General features: G+C 39.6%; 1 protein-coding gene across 1 annotated transcript in view; it reads right to left on the bottom strand.

The window, feature by feature from the left end:
• Positions 1–24,456, bottom strand: part of Gab2 (GRB2 associated binding protein 2) — a 181,642-nt gene extending 157,186 nt beyond the window's left edge. Inside the window, exon 1 of the mRNA XM_026387337.2 lies at positions 24,294–24,456. Coding sequence (XP_026243122.1) covers positions 24,294–24,368 — 75 coding nt within the window. The 5' untranslated portion in view covers positions 24,369–24,456. The remainder of the gene's footprint in view (positions 1–24,293) is intronic.
• Positions 24,457–24,656: the final 200 nt, after the last annotated feature.

Below are 24,656 nucleotides of genomic sequence, written 5' to 3' on the forward strand. Positions count from 1 at the left end.
GTTTCTATTGAATAGTAGAAGCAGGATTCAAACTCAGATCTGTCTGACTCAAACAAATGTTCATTTTATAAACAGAGACCAGCCAGATATTGGAAGAAGAATGTTGGTGTTATGATTTGGATATGAAGTACCCCCAAATGTGTTAATGCAGAAATATTCAGAGGTGAAATAATTTGATTATGAGACCTGAACCTAATCCGTGGATTGATCCATTTGATGGATTGATAACTTGAAAGGACTTTTGTATTGAATGGTAACTCTGGGCTGGAGGAGGTGGGTCTCTGGGGTGTGCTCTTGGGGACTATATCTTGACCCCCTGGCTCTTTCCACTCTCTTCTTCTGCCTTCTGGACACCATAAGCTGAGTAGCTCTCTTCCACTGCACCCTTGGACCACAAGGCTTGACCTTACCTCAGGCCAGAATGATGACACTGGCTGAACATGGACAGAACCTCTGAAATTGTGGGCCAAAATAACTTCTTCTCCTCTAAGTTGTTCTTGTCAGGTATTTTGGTCAGTGACAAAATGCTGACCAAAACATTTAGGTAGAAACAGAAGAATGAGAAACTCTTCCTAGAGATAAGTGAACTAAGGATGCCTTGGTCAAAAAATATTTTTTCTTTTAAAACCAACTTGAAAAGTCTAAGAATGTACTAACATTGGTCAAACTGATATTTGAAGAGTATAAACTAAGCATGTTTTCTATAGGTGGTACAAATTTGCTTTCAGGGTCCTCAGAATCCAGCATTAAAGAGGTATGCATGCTACTAATTCCTCTGCAGAAGGTGTTAAATGCCATAAGAGAATTCCCATTCTCAGGCTCTGAGGTCAGAACAGGGAATGTACATTTTCAAACTTTGGAGAAACATAAGTGACTGTATAAAAATTAAGGGCTGGGGATGTAGCTCAGGGTAGAGCACTAGCCTCACAAGTGTGAGGCACTGGGTTTGAGTCTCAGCACCACATGTAAATACAAAAATAAAATAAAAGTCTATCAACAACTAAAAAAAAATATTAAAAAAAAATTAAGAGCAGCCAAGTGCAGTGATACATGCCTGTATTCCCAGTGGCTTGGGAGGCTGAGGCAGAAAGATTGCAGGTTTAAAGCCAGTCTCATTAATAGCGAGGTGCTAAGCAACTCAGTGAGACCCGGTCTCTAAATAAAATTTAAAAAAAGGGCTGGGGAGATGGCTCAGTGGTTGAGTACCCTTGAGTTCAATCTCTAGAATTGCTCCTCCCACAAAAAAAAAAAAAAATTAAGAGCAAACAGAACTTGGCACGTTTCAAAAAAAATACAATCAAATATAAATTTAGATTCTTCTTAGCATCCCCTATAATACTTTCTGTGCTATTTTTAAAGTACTTAAAATTGATTTTAAAGTACAAAATAGTATGTGGATCTCTCTCTCTCTCTCTCATACACACACATCCTGAGATAAAATAGTTTGATAGTTCCTCAAAGAGTTACCATATGACCCAGAAACTCCACTACTAGGCATATAACCAAGAGAACTGAAAGCATACCCATGCAAAAAATTATACACGAATGCTCATAGCACCACTCTTCATAACAGCCAAAAAGTGAAAACAATCCAAATGTCCATCAATCAATGAGTGATTAAGCAAAATGTGACATATCCACACAGGGGATTCAATCAAAAAGGAATGAAGTTCTGAAACACACTACAACAGAGACGATCCGTGACAACACTGCACTAAGTGAAAGAAGCCACATACTGCCTGATTCCATTTATAGAAAATGCCACAGAGATAGAAAGCAGCAGAGTGGTTGCCAGGGACTGGGAAAATGGAGACTGACTGGGTAGGGAGTTTCCTTTTACAGTGAGAATATTCTGGAATTAATGGTGCTGGTTGTACAACTTTATGAATATACTGAAAACACTGCACATTTTCAAATGGTGAAATTTATGATATATGAATTATATCTCAATAAAACTTTTATTTTTTAAAAAAGAACTGAGACACTATAAAGTTGAAGCCCCTTTGACCCACCTCAGTCCCTAGGGTCATCAATGTTACCCATTTAGTCTGACTCCTTGTTAAAAGACCTTATTTCTCACAATGCCTAGCCCAGGTTCTTGCATACAATAAGCATGTTAGGCATTTGTTGCATAATAGTTTTGTACAAATATAAGATAATACTGCTTTGTTCTTTTCAGGATGATATAGATTCTTTTATATTCACCATCACACAAATTCAGTAGTTCAGACAAGGCAGCTTTAAAGGTACAGTTTAGGTTAACACCACATATACCATGTGCAGTAACAAAAGAACACAGGACTTACTGGCTTAAAGCTCCCCAACCACAAATCCAGTTAATAGAAAACCTTGATATGGAAGTTCATGCAAATAAGGAGATACTTTGAATCTGTCCCTTAGTATATAAAGGATTTACAATAAAGGACTTGGAAAATCTATTCTTTTAGAGCCAACAACAGCAAGCTATAAACAAGGACTTTCTAACTTGGTCAAGTTCAACTTAAACAGAGGTCTTAGATAGTCTCTTAAAAAGTCTTGTTCCCCAAACACCACAAATTGTATTTCCAGTACTTTTCTTTTGTTTTTCAGAGTTTTTAATCAGAGTCACATGAAGAATGTTTTAGTGATACATATCCCTGAGGCCCATCTCTCAAAGGTTCTGATTTACTTAGATGAAAGTAAGGCTGACATTTGTGTTTTTAAAAGCTCACCAGGTCATTTGGAAACATTTTATGTTAGAACATTTAGAAATGGAATGTGAAACTGGGTTTTGCATGAGTTTCCACGCAAATCATCCAAGCATACTCTTAACAATCATGTTAAACTTGTAATAACTGCCAGTCAAAAGACCGGTAGCATATCCTAACTTTACTGAAAAGAAAACCAAGGCTCAAGGATTTATTCCTAAAAGTCAGCAACAAGGAGACACAAGCACTTGAGTCCTGGTGATGCCCTACATCTTCCTGCGCACATTTTTCAAACTCCCTTATGGTGCTGGAATTGTGGTTTGCTAGACAGAAGCTAGTATATAATTACCCTCTTACCATAGATTCAGTCATTTTACTCTGGGCCTTGATAAAAATGGAGAATAACTGCTAAAATATTTCTGAAAGTCTTCCTAATTTGTGCCCTTATATTACAGGGCAGTTTCTCTTTATGTAGTCCACATATGAAGTGCCTCCTTATTTGAAGTTGAGTTGGAGCTGGAAAGGAGAATACTGCCTAGAAAACTTGGCCATTCACGAACAAGTAAAAGAGAAGCCTGCTCCTGTGGCCCTATGGGAACAGGAAGGAGGTAGAATAAAGACAGGGTCCTCATTCATATATCCTCTCTTCACGTGTACTCTTCCTTTTCATCAGAGCAGGTTCAGCTCAGAAAGCAAGAGAGCTTTAGAAATGTTGAGACTCCATGTTTCCAAACATAACATGAGAGTGGGCAGTAGGCTACTGAAGTTCATTCTTTGATTCATTCTGTACCAATATGTGGTATGAGAGCAAGTGCTTGGATACAGATGGAGGAGTCCAAAAAGATGAGCTTGGGGCAACGCTGCTCGCTCTCCACAGCTTGAGTACAGCATGCAGGGCATCTAGAAGTTGCTAAGAGATGGGTGAACCAGCAGAGGCCTGTGGTTGGAATGAGAGTTCTCAAGTGTGTTCAGACTTAGAGGTAAATATCCAGTACTATCACCTTCATGGTGGACTCCTGCCCATGACTCCCAAAGACAAAAAATTAGTTATGACACAAGAGATGATTTAGGGACATATTCTAAATTAGATAATAAAGTACAGGATGTCATGTAGATATCACATAGATACACACAGATGTCCTCTTCCTTCTAACTCACACAAAGACACAGCAGCACTCTCCTCTAGCAGCCACTAAGATGGTATTAAGCATCAGTTGTCTGCCAGATACTGTTCTTGGTTGATGAGGATTTGGAGATAAATAATGCAGACAAAAATCCTTGCCCCAACCAAAGAAGATTTGGAGGTAAAGAGAGGGAAGTGGGCAGAACTCTGAAAGATAAAATATTTTCTCAAAAAGCCTGATTAGGAAGTTGAACTTTAAAATGATTTAGAGGAAACTCATGATGGGTGTGAAGGCTGAGGCAGGAGAATCACAAGTTTGAGGCCAGATTAGGAAATTTAGCAAGACACTATATCAAAATAAAAATAAAAAAGGATGGGGATGTAACTCAGTGACAGAATGCCACTGGGTACCCGCTCCCCCCCAAAATAGACTGTTTATCCTGAAAAATAAATATTGTAGAAGTTCTTTTAAAAAGCCCACTGCCATGAAGCTTCCATCCTGGCCACTATTCACCCTTGGAGCCCCTGAGCCTCCATGAAGGAAGGCTGTCTGATTAGAGACTACAAATTTTGAGAGAGTCTAGGCTGTATGTGAGGCTATTTATAGGTACTCCATTTGACAGCCCCAGGGAGCATAGCCCTTGAACCACCTCACCTCTGTTGGCAGGTTATGAGTAAAGAAAGAAGATTCCAGCTCCTAGCAGTCAAGTCAACCCAAGTCATTCAAGCCTTTCCAGTTAGGCACCAGACACTGGGGAGCATGATTACATTCCTGTGGTGCTCTGTCCGAACTCCTGACCCACAGAATCTGTGAGCAAAATAGTTGTTTTATGCCACTAAGTTTCAAGCATGTTTTATCATGCCCAAAGATTTATCACAAAGCAAAAATAACTAGGATAGCAGATGAGAACTGAGAAAGAAGTAGTAGATCAGTTATAGAAAAATATAAAATTATTTTCTTTGGCTAATCCTGGTTTGAAAGAAACCGTTATCCCATCACAGGTGACTAAATACATCGTAGCATTTCTGGTTGTTGGTAATATCTATTTTATCTACAAATGCTATAATAGAAAATGCTTCAGATCTTAGGAAGAACTGGAGTACTCCAAAAGGAATTTGAATAAGGCATTATTCCCTAGCCTAGCTTTTCAGTGTGGAACTAACACTCTCATGATGCCAATTGGAGTTATTCATGAACCCATCTTTTTGCTTTTTTCTCTTGGTGCATGTATTTTGGGAGTAACTAATAGGGTACAAGCAGTCAGGGAGAAAGAAGATATTTCAGACAAAGCAAAGGGATGGTTAAACAGAGGTAACGAAGCCAGTCCTGGGGAAACCAAAGGGTGTTGCCTGAGGCTCACTGTCCATTCATACACCTTTTGCTTGACATTTGTGTGCCCACACCTTTAGGCCTTTAGTTAAGCTGTTCTCATTATTCCAAACAGTCTCTTCCCATTTATTGATGAAACTCTCTCCAGCCCAATTGTCATGTTCAAAGGAGCTTCCCCCCAGTCCAACAGTGCATCACTCTAGGTGGAATTAATCACTCAATACCACTTGCTTGCAACACTTGCCACAACCTTATCTTCTGCTTGAAGTGCCTATCTCCTTAGGTGCCACACACTAGGTCAGAAAAGAAAAACTGGTATCCTTGAAGAATGCATGTAACTACAGGGAGAGACCTCTAAAAACAGTCATACTGCAGTATCACAAGATCTTTACAGAGGCCTGGCAGGATATTATAGGAGGACAGATCTGCCTCAGGAGAAATCAGGAAGCACCACAAAGCAGGTGACATTTGAGGTAGGCCCTGAAACTAAACTAAGATGCTGCATGGGGGAAAACTTAGGAATCACGACTGAAAAGGTTTCAAAAGAGAACCACTAAAGTAACAGGAACATCTGGCCAGGTCAGTCATCATCCCTACTGGTTCCAAGTCTTCTTTTTACAACACCTGAAGCTACTCAGTCTTTCCAACTACTTTAGCTATTTATATCATAAAGTAGCTAACATTTGAACAAGGAATTCGTTTAAAAATATGAGTAGATAATACATGAAAATGTATTCAAACTCAGTGGCAATCACAGAAATCCACATCAAATTGTCAAGTATTTTTAAAAGTTATAATGTCTCATATCAAAGAATAATCATGGAAATCAAATCTATATTTTCTGAGAGTCAATTTTGGTATGATGTATCAAAAGCCTTATGAATAAGTGTACCCTTAGGATTAAAAAATCATCCTAAGGATAAAAGTCTTTGCTCCAAAGATCATGACAACATTATTTAAAATTGTGGAGGGCTAGAGGTGTAGCTCAGTAGTAGAGCTCAGTAGTAGAGCTCGTGCTTAGTATGTATGAGGCCCAAGATAGTGAAATACCTAAATATTCAAGAACAAAGAAGAGTCAAATAAAGTTGGCACTGCAATAACTTTAAGTTGCTTCCTACATGCCTGCCATTATGATGTGTGATAGCAAAGCAACCTACAAGGTAATTATGCTAGAGTGAACTGAGTGTGACTTTCACAGTTGCCCCACAATTGGTAAATAGAACCCACAGATAAAGACAGAGCAGAGGTGAGTTCCCACAAGGTAAAGAGAACAATCAGTAAGTGATTCCAGGCTAATTCAAGGACTTTTAAAGAAGTTATACTATAAGGTCTTCTAACTAAACCACCATATGTGTCCCTGTGTGGTCTTCTCCAGCCACAGTCTACAAAAGGAAAGGATGGGGAGTGGGAATCTTGGACCACTTGACTTAGTGGATTCTAAGATAATTGGTTACAGAGATTAGGGGTGAAAAAAACAAAAGAAAAAAAGAAGAAAGGAAGCAAAGGATTGAGGCAAGAACTTTTAAAGACTAATACCTGGTAAATATCCACTTAGGTGGCTGACTTAGAGACGCCCTGTACCAATCTGGACAGAGGAAGGGGAAATAAGCAAGAAGTGGCAGCAATGCAGTTACCCCACTGTCTGACATGCATACGAGTCCCCTGGGTCAAACATTCCCATGGAAAGTGCTGGCCTTAAGCTCTCTCGCTAGTTTCCCACCAGAGGACTGTACAATAAGCAAAGGTACCCTAGCTGGAGGAGGAGGGAAGTAAATTCGGGAAGGGACAGCCTGAAAGAGACTAAAAGAACTTAATTCCAATTTTTTTCTCCAGGACAGTAGACCACTCAGTGAGAAGCCCATCCTCAAAAGAATTTAGAAGCTAGGCATGGTGGCGCATGCCGGTAACTTCAACAACTTGGGAGGCTGAGGCAGGAGAATCACAAATTCAAGACCAGCCTCAGCAACTTAGTGAGGCCTAAGCAACTCAGTGAGACCCTGTCTCAAAATAAAAAAAAATAAAAAGGAGCTGGGGATGTGGCTCAATGGGTTCAATTCCTGGTAGGAGGAGGAAAAGGAGGAAGAGGAAGAACAACTTAGAAATGTTAGGAGTGTATACATACAGGCAGTGCTGGTCAGACAACCAGTAAACGCTATCAAGAAGACCTCAACAGCAGCCAGTTAAGTGACATTTATTCTTGTTCCTTACCCTTTTGCCCAACCATACACGCCTGAACAACCGGAACCTAGAAAGGTACAGGGAAGAAATACCAGGGAGAAACTATGTTTAGTATCCCCAGAGTCACTAGTCTGACCAGCAACAGGATACACTGAAATTTTTATTTTTATTTTTACTTATTTTGTTGGTACTGGGGATTAAACCCAAAGGTGCTCTACCACTGAGCTATATCCTCAGTCCTCTTCATTTCTTATTTTGAGCCTCAGTAAATTGCTGAGGCTGGCCTTCAATTTGCGATTCTCTTGCGTCCAGGTGCCAGCATGCCTGATGAGACAAAATTTTAAAAGGTGGACTTTCAATAACCCAGAGTGACCAGATGGTTACAGACTCTGCCCAAGGTATCATCAAAGGATCTATCCTCTATAGGAGAAGAGAGACTTTCAGAAAGCATAGTTGCAAAATCTGACTGGAGAAAATCAAAATGATTCATGTTTGTATCCCTTTAAGCTACAACTATTCAATAAACTGATTAAAATGACCATTATCTCGATCTTACAAAATAGGAATTTAAAGCTCAGAGAGATTAACTTGTTCAAGCCCACAAAGCACATGGGAGGATTAATTTGGATTCCAATCCAGGGCTAACCTCAGAGCCTATGATTTTTACAGATATTTGGGTTTTTTTCAAAATAGGATCCAGACAACATATCCTCATGGATCTGCAAATCCACTTCATATTTTTTTTTTCAATCTTGAAGTCTTCATCTTAAGGGTGAATTTTAAAATTTATAAGGAATATTTGAGTATGTGAATGATCACCTTAGAAGTGAATGCTGTTCCTTGATTGCCAGCACTGCATTTTAAATTTTACTGATACCAAGTACCAAGTTCTTTAATTTTCATGCACAAAAACTAGTGAGAAAAGACAGAGTCACAATGTATAATTACCATAGGCATACTAGTTAAAAACCAAATGGCTTGCTACAGAAATCTATGTTTCACTGCAGTTCAAACAAGAAGAATGGGACAGAGAGAACAAACAGGTCCCAAAAGAATAAGTGCCATATTCACATTTTAAGCACCAATTTAGTTTCAGCAAAATATCTTGTGTTAATGTAAATTACATTGGTTTTGAAGTTTTATATTTAATTTGTAAATCTACAGTTGTCTTACTTATTTACAACTCATAATTTTTGCTTATACATATTTTGGTAAAATAATAAAAATCAAGAACTTGTGAAAATGTCTAAAGTATTCTTGCATTACACAGACTTGAGAAGCTTTGTGTTATACAAATCCCTTAAGTAATCATTAAAAGCCATATCTTAGAAGAATATTTTTTAACACAAGGAAATATTCTCCATATATAAACTTAAGATACAAAGGGTAATTGGCATGGTGGTGCATACCTGTAATCCCAGAGACTTGGGAGGCTGAGGCATGAAGATTTCAAGTTCAAAAGCTATCTGGGCAAATTGGCAGGACTCTTTCTCAAAATAAAAAATAAAAGGGCTGGAAATATAGCTCAATGGTACAGTGCCTCTGGACTCAATTCCCAGTACCAAATAGATAAAAATTTTAAAAAAGGTATACAAAGGGTGGTACAGTCTCATTCTGTATAGCACATATAGCTACAGAAAAACAAGAGTAGGAAATACACCACAATGTTCATGTGCCTTGGTAGCCATGCTGTTTATTGAGTTTAGGTTAATGCATTTATACTTTTTTTTTGGATACCAACAGAGGCTACAATATGTTGAAGTTAAAACCTGTTAGAAATCTACCTGAAGATACTGTTATTAACAAATGGTAAGAGTCTATCACATACATGGTATTCCTCTCAGCATTTTAATACTGTCGTTTGCTTTTTTGTGATCTTCTGTGTTCCCAGTAGCCTTATTACAGGAATGAAGTTTAAACTATGAAGGGTCCCAAAACCTTGAGTTGAAAAGCTTAAAACACTAAGCTTTTCAACTCAATTTTAGCTCATGCTCTTTCTTCTCCAAGGAAATAAAACCAATCCTTGTTTAATACTTAAAAGTATATAAAGTACTAGTCAATCAATAACTTTCTGTTTCACATACCAAGGTTACAGATGAACAAAGAACCCCATGCACTCTAGAATCTGCTGGTCCAGAGGGAAGCACAAGCCAACAGTTACTGAGTGACATCAAGGCAGAACAGTAACACAAGAGATTCAAGCATTTCCATAACTCATTCTGATGGGCAGGACCAGAAAGGCTACCACAAGGTAACAAACAACTGAGTCCCAAGAGCTTATGAGCAAATGAGTACAGAAAGGTGAAATGAAAGATTATCCAGTAAGTAAAATTCAAACAAAGGTCTTATGACTTTGTACTCATTGACTACACTAGACCCATCCCAGCTGGATTCCCACTATGGTCTTTGCCATCTGTGTGGTGTATATTGCTAGCATTATGATTCAAGCTGCTTCCCCAATAAGACTAGAAATGCTGAGTGGAATACCATGTATGTGATAAACTCTTACCATTTGTTAATAACAGTATCTTTAGGTAGATTTCTAACAGGTTTTAACTTCAACATATTGTAGCCTCTGTTTGTATCAAAAAAAAAAGTATAAATGCATTAACCTATACTCATTTTTTTTCTGTAGAAAGTTATATTGAAAAGATCAAAGCAACAAGCTGGGTGCAGTGGCACATGCCTATAACCCCACTGACTCAGGAAGCTGAGGCAGAAGGATCACAAGTCTGAGGCCAGTCTCAATAACTCAGTGAGAAATTGCCTTAAAATAAAAAAGAAATTTAAACTGTGTAAGGAAACCTACATGTTATGGCTCATCAGTTTGGGTGAAGTTCAAAAGATGTGCCACCTGTATGACACACTAGGCATGTATTGAATAACTGGAAATAACATAGGTGTCTTATCTAACCTGGGGGATGTTAACATAAGGAATAGCACAGTCATTCAAATGATACTTATAAGACTTATGTACATGTGCAGGATTTGCTTTAAAATATTCCAGCAAAGAGGAAAAAAAGAAAAACAAATGTGATGAAATCTTGATAATGTTTGAAACCAAGCACATCTATTATTTGTTATATCATTTTCTTTACTTTTCTTATTCTTCTTTATCTTCAAAAATTTTAAATTAAAAATTGGAAAAATATTACATGAAAGTAAATGAAAATATTCATAATGACAGTTTATGGAAAAAGAAGCACATTATAAAACAACAGTTCATGTTGATTATAATTATGTAAATAATAAATGTGTGACCAACCCAACAGCAAATTAGCCCTTAGTGCCCTTAATGGATTTCTATACAATTTTTATTGAAAGAAACCAGGACTATTTGAGGAAATGGCTAATTCCAGGTCTGGATCAGGAAATGTACAAGATAAACCTGGTACATCTTGTCATACCAGATAGTAAAGAAGCTATCAAGACTAGCAGTGCCATGTCAATAGGATGGATCTAAACACCAGCTTGTATTCTCTCTCATTGGCTAAAAATAGGACAATTTGAACTGTAATAAGGAAAGCAAATATTAAAAAAAAACAGTGAAAATGTTTAAATATATGAGTTCACATTACTCAAAAATACCCTAATTGATCACTTTGATACATTTTAAGTAGTAAATAAAAAGAAGCAAACACAAAAGTGGGAGGAGGGCTAGGACGTAGCTCAGTGGCAGAGTGCCCCTGGGTTCAATCCTAGTATGCCCCCTGCAGAAAACAAAAAAACAAAACAACAACAAAAAACAATAACCAAGAGGGAGGAGAGTTAGTTACAATAAAGAAACAACAGTGGGGCTAGGGCTGTAGCTCAGTGGTAGAGCACCTGCTTTGTATGTGTGAGGCCCTGGGTTCGACTCTCAGCATCACATAAAAATGAATAAAAAAGATATTGTGTCCATCTACAACTAAGTAAGTATTAAAAAAAGAAAAGAAACAACAATGACTTGCAAAGTATCTTGCTTACAGCTGGTACCTGACCAGTGGCATCAGACTTGCACCAAGCTCTAAGTGAGATGCTTACACTCCTGTGAAAAGTGCTCAGAATCTAGCAAAGGGAAACTAACAAATCCAGTGTGAGAATGCCAAACTAGAGGCAGAAAAAAAAAAGTGCCATGGAGGGCTGAGATTGTGGCTCAGTGGTAGAGTGCTTGTTTAGCACACATGAGGCATTGGGTTTGATCTCTAGTACTAAATAAAAAAAATTAAGCAAAATGAAGATATTGTGTCCATCTACAACTAAAAAATATTTTAAAAAGAAAGAAAAGTGCCATAGAAGCAAGTCCAGATGCGGGCTCTCATTGGAGGGGCTATAGGGGAGGATCTCTGAGCTGAGTTTGAAGAGTTACCACTTTCAGGGAAGTTTTTGCATTTTAAACCACTCTCAAACATGGGCCCAGGATCTCACTCACTGATCTTGACATCTCCCAGCACACATAAATTTCCCATTGACTGGCCAAAGTCATAGCTTCAGACAAATCACTGTTCAGCTTAATTTCCTTTCCCTGAGATCAGAGGACATTGAGATGTTCCTTTCAGGAAAACTTAACTCTAGAGCTTAATGTATTATCTAGCTTGGGAATTTCACTTACATTCTGGCATTGTAAACTCTAGACTGGCCCAAAGTTGAAAGAATGCAAAGACACCCATGTTCCTGTTCAGAGTTCCTGTTAAAGGTTTAAAAAGCATAAATCAACACTCTTGCCACCTTCCCAATACTAAATACTTAGCCTGAGCTGGACATTGTACCATGATTTATTTCATACACTATCCTAGTAAATTTTCAAATTCAGTGAAATAAGCATTATTTCACTTTAACAGTCAAGAAAGATCAGAGAATTAAGCATTTGGCTCAAGGAACCCAAAAGCCCTTGAAACAAAGAGAGAGGTCTTCTGAAGATAAACACTGTCAACATAACACTGACGTTTCCTGTTGAAGGAGTGGCAACCTGTGAGGCAAAGACTTGGTGAGTGATGCTCTTCATCAGTGAATGTAATCCTACTTTCCAAGGCCTTTTGTGGACTGTCCCCTCAGCTCTCTACTTATCTCTCAAAGTTCTTTCAGCTTTCTACTCTAGGCTCCTCCATTGTATGTTTACTATCCCCCCACATCCCCTGTGCACCACTTCTTTCCCACTCCACATGCCATAGTACTAATCTTCTGAGTTCAGTTCAGGTCCCCACCTCCTATTCCAGGAAGCTCCTCTACCTTCTTCCATACACAGAGCTCTGGCCTTCACACAACTCACTGCCTAGATCACATAACTCCATATAAGGGTGTTATTTTCTTTCACATGTGCACTGCTAATCTCCCTAGTCTGTAAATTTCTTGAGTATAGACTTATTCCTTTAGGAAAGGAAAAGATACAATACATTCTCTAGAAAAACCTCACAAAATTAATGTGGATGCAGGCAAAAGCCCACTTGGGAACTTGCACTTCTCATAAACTGCAGGTTACAATATTCCACCATCCCCTTCTAGCTAAAGAAAGTTCAGCCAAAGATAGAAACACCAGAATTGTTTCATTAAGTGAAGTAGCAGGCATGCTTTTCTGATTTGTGTGACTTCAGTGCCTTTGGTCCTTTGACATTGCTAAGAGAATTTTCCACAATCATGCAAGGCTGTGGAGATTCCATCTGTCTTTTCTCTTAGGTTGGACTTATTAGCAAGACTGATTACTGACCTTTACTAAATAAAGAGATTTTAAAAAAATAGTGGTAAAATACTAAGGAAATAAAATTTACCATTTTAACCATTTTTAAGTGTATAGTTCAGTGGTACTAAGTTCATTCGCAATGTTCTGCCACCACCACAATCATCCATAGCCAGAACTTTCATCTTGCAAAACTGAAACTCTGCACCCACTGGACAATAGTTCCCCACTGCCCCTTATCCTCAGTCCCTAATAATCCCCATTCTAACTTCTGTTTCTATGAATTAGACTACTCTAGATGTCTCAGAAGAGTGGAAACATAACACTAGTTGTCCTTTTGTGAACTGGCTTATTTTACTTAGCATAATATCATCAAGGTTTATGTTGTAGCATGTCCATATATCAATGTTTTCTTCATCCTTTTCTTTGGAAGTACCAGGGATTGAACCCAGATATGCTCTATCACTGAGCTACATATCCAACCCTTTATTTTTTTATTTTGAGTGCCATAGCCCCAGTTGGCCTTGAACTTATAATCTTCCTGCCTCAGTCCTCTGAGTAGCTAGGATTATAGGGGTGTGCCACCAAGCCTGGTGACAATTTCTTTTCTTTAAAGGCTGAATAATATTCTATTGCATGTAAATATCACATTTTGTTTATACATTCATCTACTGGTGAATATGTGGGTTGCTTTTCAAATGAGATTAGGGGATACTGGGTATTGAACCCAGGGGCACTTATCCATTCCCAACATCCTCTTTTTTTTTTTTTTTTTTTTAATTTTGAGACAGGGTCCCAGTGAGGCTAGCCTCAAATTTGCCATCCTCCTATCTCAGCCTCCCATGTTTCTGGGATTACAGGAGTCCATGCACAGCTCAAATGAAGAGTTATGATCAAATGTTAGTGACAAAAAGCTCAGGAGAATGGCACTGGGTTAAAGTAATCTCTTTAACGTGTGAACACAATCAAGGAGTCAGTCCAGAGATTAGGACCACAGAACAGAAAGCTGCTAAAAGAAATTTCCATTTGTTTATCTGTACTAGGAATTGATACCAGATGGTCTACAAACAACTTCAAACACACTCTGGTTTCTGAAGACCTCCCTCTGCCTCTCTTCTTATCAATCCGGGTGTTCTTACCAGCTTTAGAGCCCACTCCTCCCGTCAACCTGCTGATGGCCCAGTCAACTCCAAATGGTTTTTATAGGGACCTCTTTTATAAAGGCACTAATTTCATCTGTGAGAGCTCTAACCTCATGACCTAGTCACTTCCCAAAGGCCCAATGCCCTCACATCAGAACTTTGAGATTAGGATAACAACATCTGAATTTTGGGGAGGGAGGTAGACAAAAAACCTTAATCCATTGCAATCAGGTTACTCATTAAAATTTCTAAAACTTAGAAAAATTAGTAAATTTTAAAAGTCTGCTCATCATAAGAAACTCTGACATTATAAAGGTATAAATAAAAATTACCTATAATTCCATTAACATTGAATGTTAATGGAATTACAGGTAATTAATTAACATTGAATGTTAATTTAATGGAGAATGTGAAGATAAAAATATAATTTAGTTCAATAATTTATCAAATAATCATGTATCTAGTACCCAAGTTCTGGGACTACAAGAAAGAAAAATAAAACACGTAATGGAAAGGTGGCCCCTGACTAAAAAGAAATAAGCCAAAAGAGGAAGGCTTTCCAGACAAAGGAAGCATTAAGTGGAGACTAGGTGGCAAGGACCTATACAGTGTGTGCAGAGACATTAAAAATGGTTTGTAAGCCAGGTATGTGGTGCATGCCTGTAATCCCAGTGACTTGGGAGACCAAGGTAGAAGGATTACAAGTTTGAGGCCAGCAACTTAGTGAGACCCTGCCTCAAAATAAAAAATAAAAAGGGCTGGAGGGGATATAGCTCAGTGGTAAAGTATTTCTGGGTTTAAATCCAAAAAAAAAAAGAAGAAGAGGAAGAGAAGGAGGAGGAGGAGGAGGAGGTAGAAGAGGAAGAAGAAGAAGAGGAGGAGGAAGAAGAGGAAGAAGAGCAGGAGGAGGAAGAAGAGGAGGAGGAGGAGAAAGAAGAGGAGGAAGAAGACGATGACAAAGAAATCCATAGGATAATATCATGACTACAGATGCAAAAATCTTAAAATAATAGAAAAAAATGTTAACAAAATATTAGCAAACAATTCAGCAAAGTATAAAAATAACTATACACTACAAAGAACTAGAGCTCATTCCAGATATTTAATTGTTTGAATATTTCAAACTCTATCAATGCATATCACCATATTAACAGACATAAATATTGCATGATCATATCAATTGATAGAAAACAAGTACTTGACAAAATTCTACACCAACTGATGACAAAGACTCTCAGAAAAATAGAGGGGTAACTTCTGCAACTGATAAAGAGCATTTACAAAAACCCTACAGCTAATGTTGTACTTAATGGTAAAAGACTAAATGATTTCCTCCTGAGACTGGGATTGAGGCAAGGTGTACTCTCAACAGTTACTCAACATTGTAATGGAAGATCTAGCCAGTACAATAGACAAGAAAACAAAAGTTATAAAAACTGGAAAGACAGATAGACTGCCCTCATTTGCAAATGAAAGATTATCTAGGCTATAGTTTGGATCTCAAAGGTTCCCTAACAGTCCATGTATTAAAGGCTTAGTCCCCAGGTTGGCATGATTGGGAGACGCTGGAAATTTTTAGAAGGGGGGCCTACTGGGAAGTCTGGTCATTGTGGGTATGTGTCCTTGAAGGGAATATTGAGACTTCAGATCTTTCCTCTTACTTTTTTCATTCCAGGCCATGAAGTGAATGGGATTCTTCCATCACGTGCTCTGGACATGATGTGCTGCATCACCACAGGCCCAAAGCAATGAGGCCAACTAACAACACACTATGAGTTAACACAAAACTTTTCTCTTTATAAAGTGATTATCTCAGGTATTTGTTATAATAATAGAAAGCTGATTTAATTCAATCTATACAGAACAATCCCAATGAATCCCCCTGAAACAAAAATCCTAGAATAATTCAGATCATAAGATAGAAAATGAAAACCCCCAAATCAATTATAGTTCCATATCTTAGCATGGAGATATAAACAATAAAATTAAAAATACAAAGGAAAAATTCCTTTATGGCTGCTTTAAAACAGAGAAATACAGTGGTGCATACCCTTAATCCTAGAAGCTCAGCAGGGTGAGACAAGAGGATTGGGAGTTCAAAGGTAGCCTCAGCAAAAGAAAGGTGCTAAGCAACTCAGTGAGACCCTGTCTCTAAATAAAATGCAAAATAGGGCTGGGATGTGGCTCATTTGTCCAGTACCCCTGATTTCAATCCCCAGTACCGAAGAGACAGAGAAATTCTTAGATGGAAATATAGCAAAATATGAAAACATATATAGGATTTATATGTTTTAACTCATACAAGACTGATGAAGAAGTCAAGGAAGATATAAATGTAAATTCTTGAATTAGAAATCTTAACATAGTAAGGATGCCATTTCCTATGAAACTGATAGTTTTAGTGCAATTCCTATCAAAAACCCAGAAAGACTTTCTTTTAGACATAATCAAGATTATTTAAAATGTATATTAAAGGCAAAAGGTGCAGAATAGTAAAAATACTTTGTAAAAAATTAAGTGTTCTGGGCTGGGGATGTGGCTCAAGTGGTAGCGCGTTCACCTGGCATGTGTGCGGCCCGGGTTCGATCCTCAGCACCACATACAAAGATGTTGTGTCCGCCGAAAACTGAAAAATAAATATTGAAACTCTCTCTCTCTAAAAAAAAAAAAAAATTAAGTGTTCTATTGCACAGTAGTATGACTATAGATAATGATAATATACTGTATACTTTTAAAAAGCTAGAAGAAAGGATTGTGAATGTTTTAATCAAAAAGAAATGGTAATTAGCCAGGTACAGTGGCACTGGCCTGTAATCCCAGTGGCTCAGGAGGCTGAGGCAAGAGGACTGCAAATTCAAATCCAGCTCAGCAAGAGCAAGGCACTAAGGAACTGAGTGAGGCCCATTCTCTAAATAAAATTTAAAAATAGGGCTGGGGATGTGGCTCAGAAGTTGAGTGCCCACTTTTGAGTTCAAAGTACCCAGATTGAGTTCGATCCCCAGTATACCCCTAAAAAAAGAAATGATAATTATTTGAGGATTTAGATATGTTTATTTACCCTGACTTGAATATTATACAATGTATACATGAATTTAAAAAAACACATGGTACTCCATATATGTATGTGATTTCTATGTGTCAATTAAAAAAAATTAGGGAGCCAGGCATTATGGTACACACCTGTAATTACAGTGATTTGAGAGGTTGAGGCAGGTGGATAGCAAATTTAGGGCCAGTCTGGGCAATTTAGCAAGACTCTATCTCAAAATAAAATTTTAAATGGCTAGGGATGTAGCTCAATAGAGCACTTGACTAGCATATGTGAGGTCCTGAGTTCAATCCCCAGCACTGGGGGGAAAAAACAAGAGAGAGAGAAAGAGAGACAGACAGAGAGAATAAAGTACATCTAGTCTAGTAGATTCCAAGACCTAGCATATAGCTAAGTTAGAAAAAACAGACCCACACAAACATGGCCAACTGATTTTTGACAAAGGTGTAAAACCAATCCAATGGAAGAAGAATGACCTTTGTCAACAAATGGTGCTAGAATGTTTGGGCATCCATTAGCCAATAAAACAAAACACCTCTATTCCAAATCTCACATCTTATATAAGAATTAACTCAAAGCAGATCATGGGTTTAAAGGAAAAGTATAAAACATTCAGGAAAAAAACAGAAGAGCTGGGCATGGTGGCACACACTCAGATACTTGGGAGGCTGAAGTAGAAGGAGTGCAAGCTCAAAGCCCTTTGTCAAAAGAGAAAAAGAGATTTAAAAAAAATTTTTTGAGAGAGAGAATTTTAATTTTTTTTTTTTTTTTTTTTTTTTTTTTAGTTTTCGGCAGACACAACATCTTTGTTTGTATGTGGTGCTGAGGATCGAACCCGGGCCGCATGCATGCCAGGCGAGCGCACTACCGCTTGAGCCACATCCCCAGCCCAATTTAAAAAAATTTTAAAGGGCGGGGATGTAGCTCAGTGATAAGAGTGCTTGCATAGCATGGACAAGGCCCTGGACTCCATCCCTGGTAAAATGTATGTGTGAACACACACACAGAAAAAATTGATAAGCCAGACTTCATTCAAATAAAAAACTTCAAAAGATCCTAATGATTAGATACAAAGACAGCTATAAAAAAAAAAAAAAAAAATACTCACCAGGTTAGGATTGTGGCTCAGCAATAGAGCGCTCACCTAGCACGTGTGAGGTCCTGGGTTCGATCCTCAGCACCACATAAAAATAAATGAATAAAATAAAAGGTATTGTGTCCAACTACAACTAAAAAGTAAATATTAAAAAAAATACAAAAAAAATTTTTTTCCAGTACTGGGCATGGAACCCAAGGGTGCACTGCCACTGAGCTACATCCCCAGCCCTTTTTATTTTTTTATTTTGAGACAGGGCCTAAGTTGCTGAGACCTTAAAGTTGCGATCCTCTAGCCTCAACCCCCCAGTAGCTGGGGTTACAGGTGTGTGCCACAGCTCCTGACTGATCTACTAAAATCTGGACAGTGATGATCTCTGAGCACAGCATTATGGATGACTTTTATTTTTAGCTCTTTTCTTTTGTTCTTATTGTCTGTATTCACCAAGTTTTCTGAAATGAACCTGCATTATTTCTTCGTAACAAAAAAAAAAAAAAAACAAAGACAGCTATAGACTGGGAGAAACTATATGCACCATGTATTCAAAAAAGGACTAGTATTTTGAACATAAAAATAACTCAAAACTCATGGTCGTGCACACCTGTAATCCCAGTGGCTTAGGAGATTGAGGCGGGAGGATCGTGAGGCACTAAGACTAAGACCCTGTCTCTAAATAAAATACAAAATAGGGCTGGGGATGTGGCTCAGTGGTTAAGTGCCCCTGAGTTCAATCCCTGGTACCACCAGGGGGAAAAAAAAAAATACAAAACTCAATAGTATTAAAAAACAATCCATATAAAAATAATGGACAAAAGAAGAGCAATTTTTACCAAAGAAGATACACAGATGGCAAATAATCATACGAAAAGATGTTCAACATCATTGCCTATAAGGGAAATATAGATTAAAACTAATGAAAAAGTAGTTAAATAAACTGTGATATATCTATGCCATGGAATACTACTTAGCAATAAAAAATTGTTGATATATGCAACAACTTGGATGAATCTCCAAAGAATTATAATGAAATTTTTTAAAAAAGCCAATTCCCAAATGTTATATACTGCATGGATCTGTTTGCCTATATGTTACTCACAAATGATAAAATTATAAAAATGGAAAGCAGACCAGTGGTTGTCATGGGCTAAGAATGTGGTGGGAAGGGCATAATAATGGATGTGACTATAAAAAGTCCAACATAAGGATGCTGGACACTGGCCATGACAGCAATCCCAGTGACTTGGGAGGCTAAGGCAGGAGGACCGAAAGTTTGAGGCCAACCTCAGCAACTTAGCAAAACCCTTAGCATCTTATGAAAACACTGTCTCGAAATAAAAAGGACTGGTGATGTAGCCCAGTGGTAAAGTACCCCTGGTTCAATCATCAATATCAAAAAAAAAAAAAAACAAAGAACAGAAGTGCAAGGGATCCTATAATGATAGATATGTTCTATATTTCAACTGAATCATTGTCAATATCCTGATTGTGATATTCTCTAAGATTTTTGTAAGATATTACCATTAGGAAAACCTAGGTAAAAGGTATATGGATCTTTCTTTACTATTTCTTATAACCAGATGTTTATCTATAATTACCTAAAAATAAAATGTTTCTTAAAAAACCTTAGTCTTTGAGACAAAGTTAGACAACTTTGGGCAAGTCACTTCCCTTCTCACAGGGCTAAAAGAATTAAATTAAGAAATCAATGGTCTAGGCTGGGGCACTGTAATCCCAGCTAATTGGGAGGCCAAGGCAGAAAGATCACAAGTTCAAGGCCAGCATCAGCAACTTAGCAAGAACCTAAATTAAAAAAAAATAAAAAAAGAAATAATGGTCTAGAGATAGTGCATGGCACAGAATATGGTCCAACAAATAGCTAATAAAATGCTTATCTTAAGAGTCTTGACAATGGGGATGGAGAAGTATAAAGCAAAATATATTTAGATGATAGCACTAATAGATTTTGGTGAAGGATTAGATGTGGAACAGTGGGTTGACAGAGAGTCAAGGATGATTCTTAAGTTTCTCATTTGAGCAAGCATCATCAGTGGCACCATTTACTAAGCAGAAGTGAAGTGAAGTGAAGAAGAGGGAAACAGAGTTTTGGGTGTGGTGAACTTGCATTAACTGGGAGATACTCAGATAGAAAAGCCCAGTTAACTGTAGGATATTCAAGTCTGGAGTTCAGAACAAAACTCTGGGATGGAAATTTAACTTGATAATGACCAGAATGCAAATGATAGTGGAAGGCAGAACAATGGACAAGATTGACAAGGGCATAAACCACAAAGCTACTGTTACTGTAAAGGAGTTCCAACCTGGCTAAAGGAGATCAGTCTAGTGTAGGAGATGGAGAGCAGCCAGAAAAGGAGAAAAATCAGACAAAAATGGTGTTGCTCAAGACCAGAGGAAGATGTTTCAAGAGTGAGTGGTCAACTGCAACCAAGCACTGAAGAGATTAATTAGAATGAGCAATGAATCATCATCCTCTGAATATAGTGACCTGGTGTTTTCACTGGTGCCTTTTTGAGAATAGCTTTGGTGAAATGACAAATAGGTTTGGATTAGAGCTGGCTGAGAGGGAGGTGGGAAAAATGAAGACAGTTTAAACAACCATTAACAAGTTTAGCCCTGAAAGCAAGCTGAGTAGGAAGGGGTAGAATGCAAAGAGAATTCTGTTAAAAGAAGTTAAGCTTAAATGATAATGTAAATGAATAGGTGAAGGGGAGAAGTTAGATTCATGACAGAAAGTGTGAGAATTATTTGAGTAGGGAGGAGTGAATATGATTCCAAGTACAGGTAGCAGGATTAGCTCAGAGAGAAGGGGCATCTAATCTGCTCTAAGAAGAGGGGAAAAGGAAAGGAACCATGTAGACACAGGTAATTTTGGAAATTTAGTTATAATGTGTTATGGGCTATTTCTTGATTACCTCAGCTCTTTATGTAGGAGAAGGAAAGTATTAGCTAATTCTAAATAAATGGGTTAATATTTATTCCTAGAACCTAATATAGTCCCTGGGACAGGCATATTTAATAAATTCATTCAATAAAATTTTAAAAATCAGTGTTAACCTCATGCAGGTGTTCATCAGGATACAAAAATTTTAATTTCGCCACTAGGGGGCAGTGCTGCCACAAATCTCACCACCCCCCCATGATAGTGAAAATTAACAGAAAACTATACTGCAGTGTATGTTGTTTTCCTGCTAAGAAAATCCTGTTTAAGCTTTACATACATGTACATGTTTGTGCCTATTCACACATGTGATCCCCCCCCACACACACACATTGAGGCACACTGAGAGGGTTGTTTTGTCTACCAGCCTTCTGGTGCAACCAAATCATGATGCCCCAAGGGCTGTACTCAGCATTTTCCAGTCTTTTTTTTCTTTTTTGGTAATTCCCCTAGGGAATACAGCAAATACCTCAAAGACCTTTACACTTTCTTATGTTTGGTTAATTAGAAAAGGATGATGAGGAAATAAAATTCCTAAAAACCAATCTCTAATACACCATAGCTTCTTCCATGTTGTCTTTCCCCCTCTACCTACCTCCTCCTCAAATTAAATGCAGTAGGGTTTCAAAAATAATTTAAATGTACTTCATAAATTACTTTCCCCCTAATCTCATATATCTGAGGTATTCTTATAATGGACTTATTTATCAGTTTATAATACCACATGTCTATTATGCACATCAGAAGCAGAAGCAATGGAGCTGGGAAATAATTCTTTCCAAGTTTGTGTCTAATGAATTTGGGCCTCTAACAAACTGAGGAAACTGGCAGAGTTCTAACTTACAATAGAGTGCATAAATAATTATTATTATTATTATTATTATTATTATTATTATTATTATTATAGGTAAATGTAAAGGCAGGCTGCTCCCCAGAAGTTTAGGGTTAAACAGACTGGCTGTTCCAACAAGAGGAACTGAACTCCATAGTGAAAGAGGCTTCTTGTTGAACTAGTGGAACATATCACACCCCAGTTTAAGAAAGGCTATCACTAGTTTGGTCAGATGCCTTATGGGTGGGGGCCACAGGAAAGAGGGGAAAGAGAGAGGCTGAGGTCATCATATGACGCCAGCTGTCAGGTAATTCCAATGGGTGAAAAGATGCTTAACACAAAAGGCTTTAAACTTGGTTATTTTAAGTTAAAGTTGTTTTTGAGCAAAAATAAATACCCAAGAAATGGGTCATTGAGTCTGGGTAATAGAGTTGAAACAGTCATCATTATAGATACAGAGTCAACTTGTTTGCAAGTTGTTTCAAAACCAAAGTTTCAAGGTTCTTTGGGGTAGTGTTCTAATTTGAGAATTAAGGATCGCTTTTTTTTTTTTTTTAAACTGGACACTCTATTCCTCTAGCTAGTATGGAATTTACTTTTACAGATACTTTTTGGAAGTTCTTTAGAATGAAGGTTTTTTTTTAAAAAAATTATAAAAATGTTAATACCAAATTACTCCTTCTTACCCCTAATTTAAAAAATTAAATTTGCCTAATGATCTGATCCACCTCTAAACAAGAAAAAAAAGTTTCTTAGTAATTATAATACTTGGGCTACATCAGCACCCCAGAAAATCAGCTTTAAAACTGAAGAAAACACCGCCTCACCCTACTATGTTAAATCTATGCCTCCTTTCAAAAGTCACGTGCTAAATCCTTATTTTTTTTTTCCCAGCAAATGATCTAAGCAAGAGCCTGATTTCATTGACACAAGCACTCCCAACAACAACACTTCCTTTGAAAAACAGAATGTCACTTCCTCAGACCAGAGGCCAGAAGTCCCTTGATTCTGATCTCAGGAGCAAAGACAGGAAACTGGTGAGCTTCTCCCCCAGGGTCAGCCTCTGGTGCAGGGACAAGAGGACAGGGTGTATTCAGAGCTCCCTTGATGCACTGCAGCTGGAAAGCAAAAGCTCACTTCCAGGTTGTGGGGGTGATCCCCAGAGTACAGCCCCACAAGTCAGTGTAGCAAGGGCATTCACGGAAGCGAGGAGGGAGAAGATGGAAGACCTTGCACTTTTTAGCGACCTTCTTCCATTTCGAAATTCCTGAGAGTACTCCAGGACCGATTTCAGCCTAAGTAACTGGCACCCTCTTGTACTTTGACCTCACTAGGCGAGACATCCTTTGGGTTGTGCCGAGCCAGAACTCTACACCGCTCAGCTCCAGTCTGTACCACCTTCCCCAGATGCTGCCAGTTTCTCACCTAGAGGGGAGAGGCTGTCCCAGCAATTTCAGTAAACACTGTCGGTTAGCACCACCTGGCAACTGAAAACCTTGATCTCTCCCGACCCTAGACGCCAAGGGCTGCACAACACAAAACCCTGACCAGTTAGCACAGACCAAACTGCAGTGTCACCATCGTGGGGCGGGGTGGGGGGGGGCGGCGTATGTGAGAGACATACAGAATAAAGAAGGGGGACAAACAAATGAGTCACTTAATACAAGGGCTGCACATGCCGCTGACGCTGCCCGTGATGCGGCGGCTGTGGACTGGAAGGAAGCAGGCGGCCGCCCGGGAGGGGCGGGAGGAGAAAGGCAAGGGGAGAGGGCGTGAGGCGCCTAGCCCTTTGTGGGGCTGGGCGGCGCGGCCCCACAGCCTACGCCCCCCTTTCCCGCCCACTCCCCAAATCCTGCAGGCTGAATCCGCTGGGGGCTGCCATGGTCCCCCGATCCCGGGAGTCAACTCTCTCGTTCTCCAAAAACAATCAATACAAACTTCGATACAGTATTGAGTTCACAGGGAGGCTGGATGGGGAGGTGCCGCCAACACACCCGCCTAGCCCACGAGGAGCTGCCGCCCCAACCTGCCGCCCCGCCCCTCGGCGGCGCACCTGTGACAGGTGTGCAGGTGCCCCACACGCCCCAGAGCCGCGGGGCGCGCCGGCCGCCCCTCGCCCCCCAGAGGCCCCAGGTCCGCCCTGTCCGCGGCGTGCGGCGTCTCCGGGAGCCCCCAGTCCCTCGGCAGGCCGCGGGACGCCCCCCGCCCGCCCCAAGGCGGCCGCGCCCGGTCGCCGCCCGCACTCACATAGCGCCTCAACTTCTTCTCCGGGGGCGATTTCCTCAGCCAGCCGGTGCACACCACGTCGCCGCCGCCGCTCATGTTGACCGCCGACTGGAGCCCGCCGCCGGGTCGCGCGGACAAGGGCGCGGGCGCAGGCTGCTGGGTCAGCCGGCCGGCGGTGCGCAGCTCGCGGGGGAGGGGAGGGGCCGGGCGGCCGGCGGCCCCGGGCGAGGACGAGGCGGCGCGGCGCGGGCCCGACTGCCCCGCGCGCGCCCGCTCTGCCCCCCCCCGCGCGCGCGCGATCCGCACTCCCAGGCAGCCCGGCGGGGGCGCCCCAGCAGGAAGGCGGGCGCGCTCGCCACGCCCACAGCCCGCAGCGCCCCCAGG

This window comes from Urocitellus parryii, chromosome 4 (assembly GCF_045843805.1).
Source record: "Urocitellus parryii isolate mUroPar1 chromosome 4, mUroPar1.hap1, whole genome shotgun sequence".
NCBI lineage: Eukaryota > Metazoa > Chordata > Mammalia > Rodentia > Sciuridae > Urocitellus > Urocitellus parryii.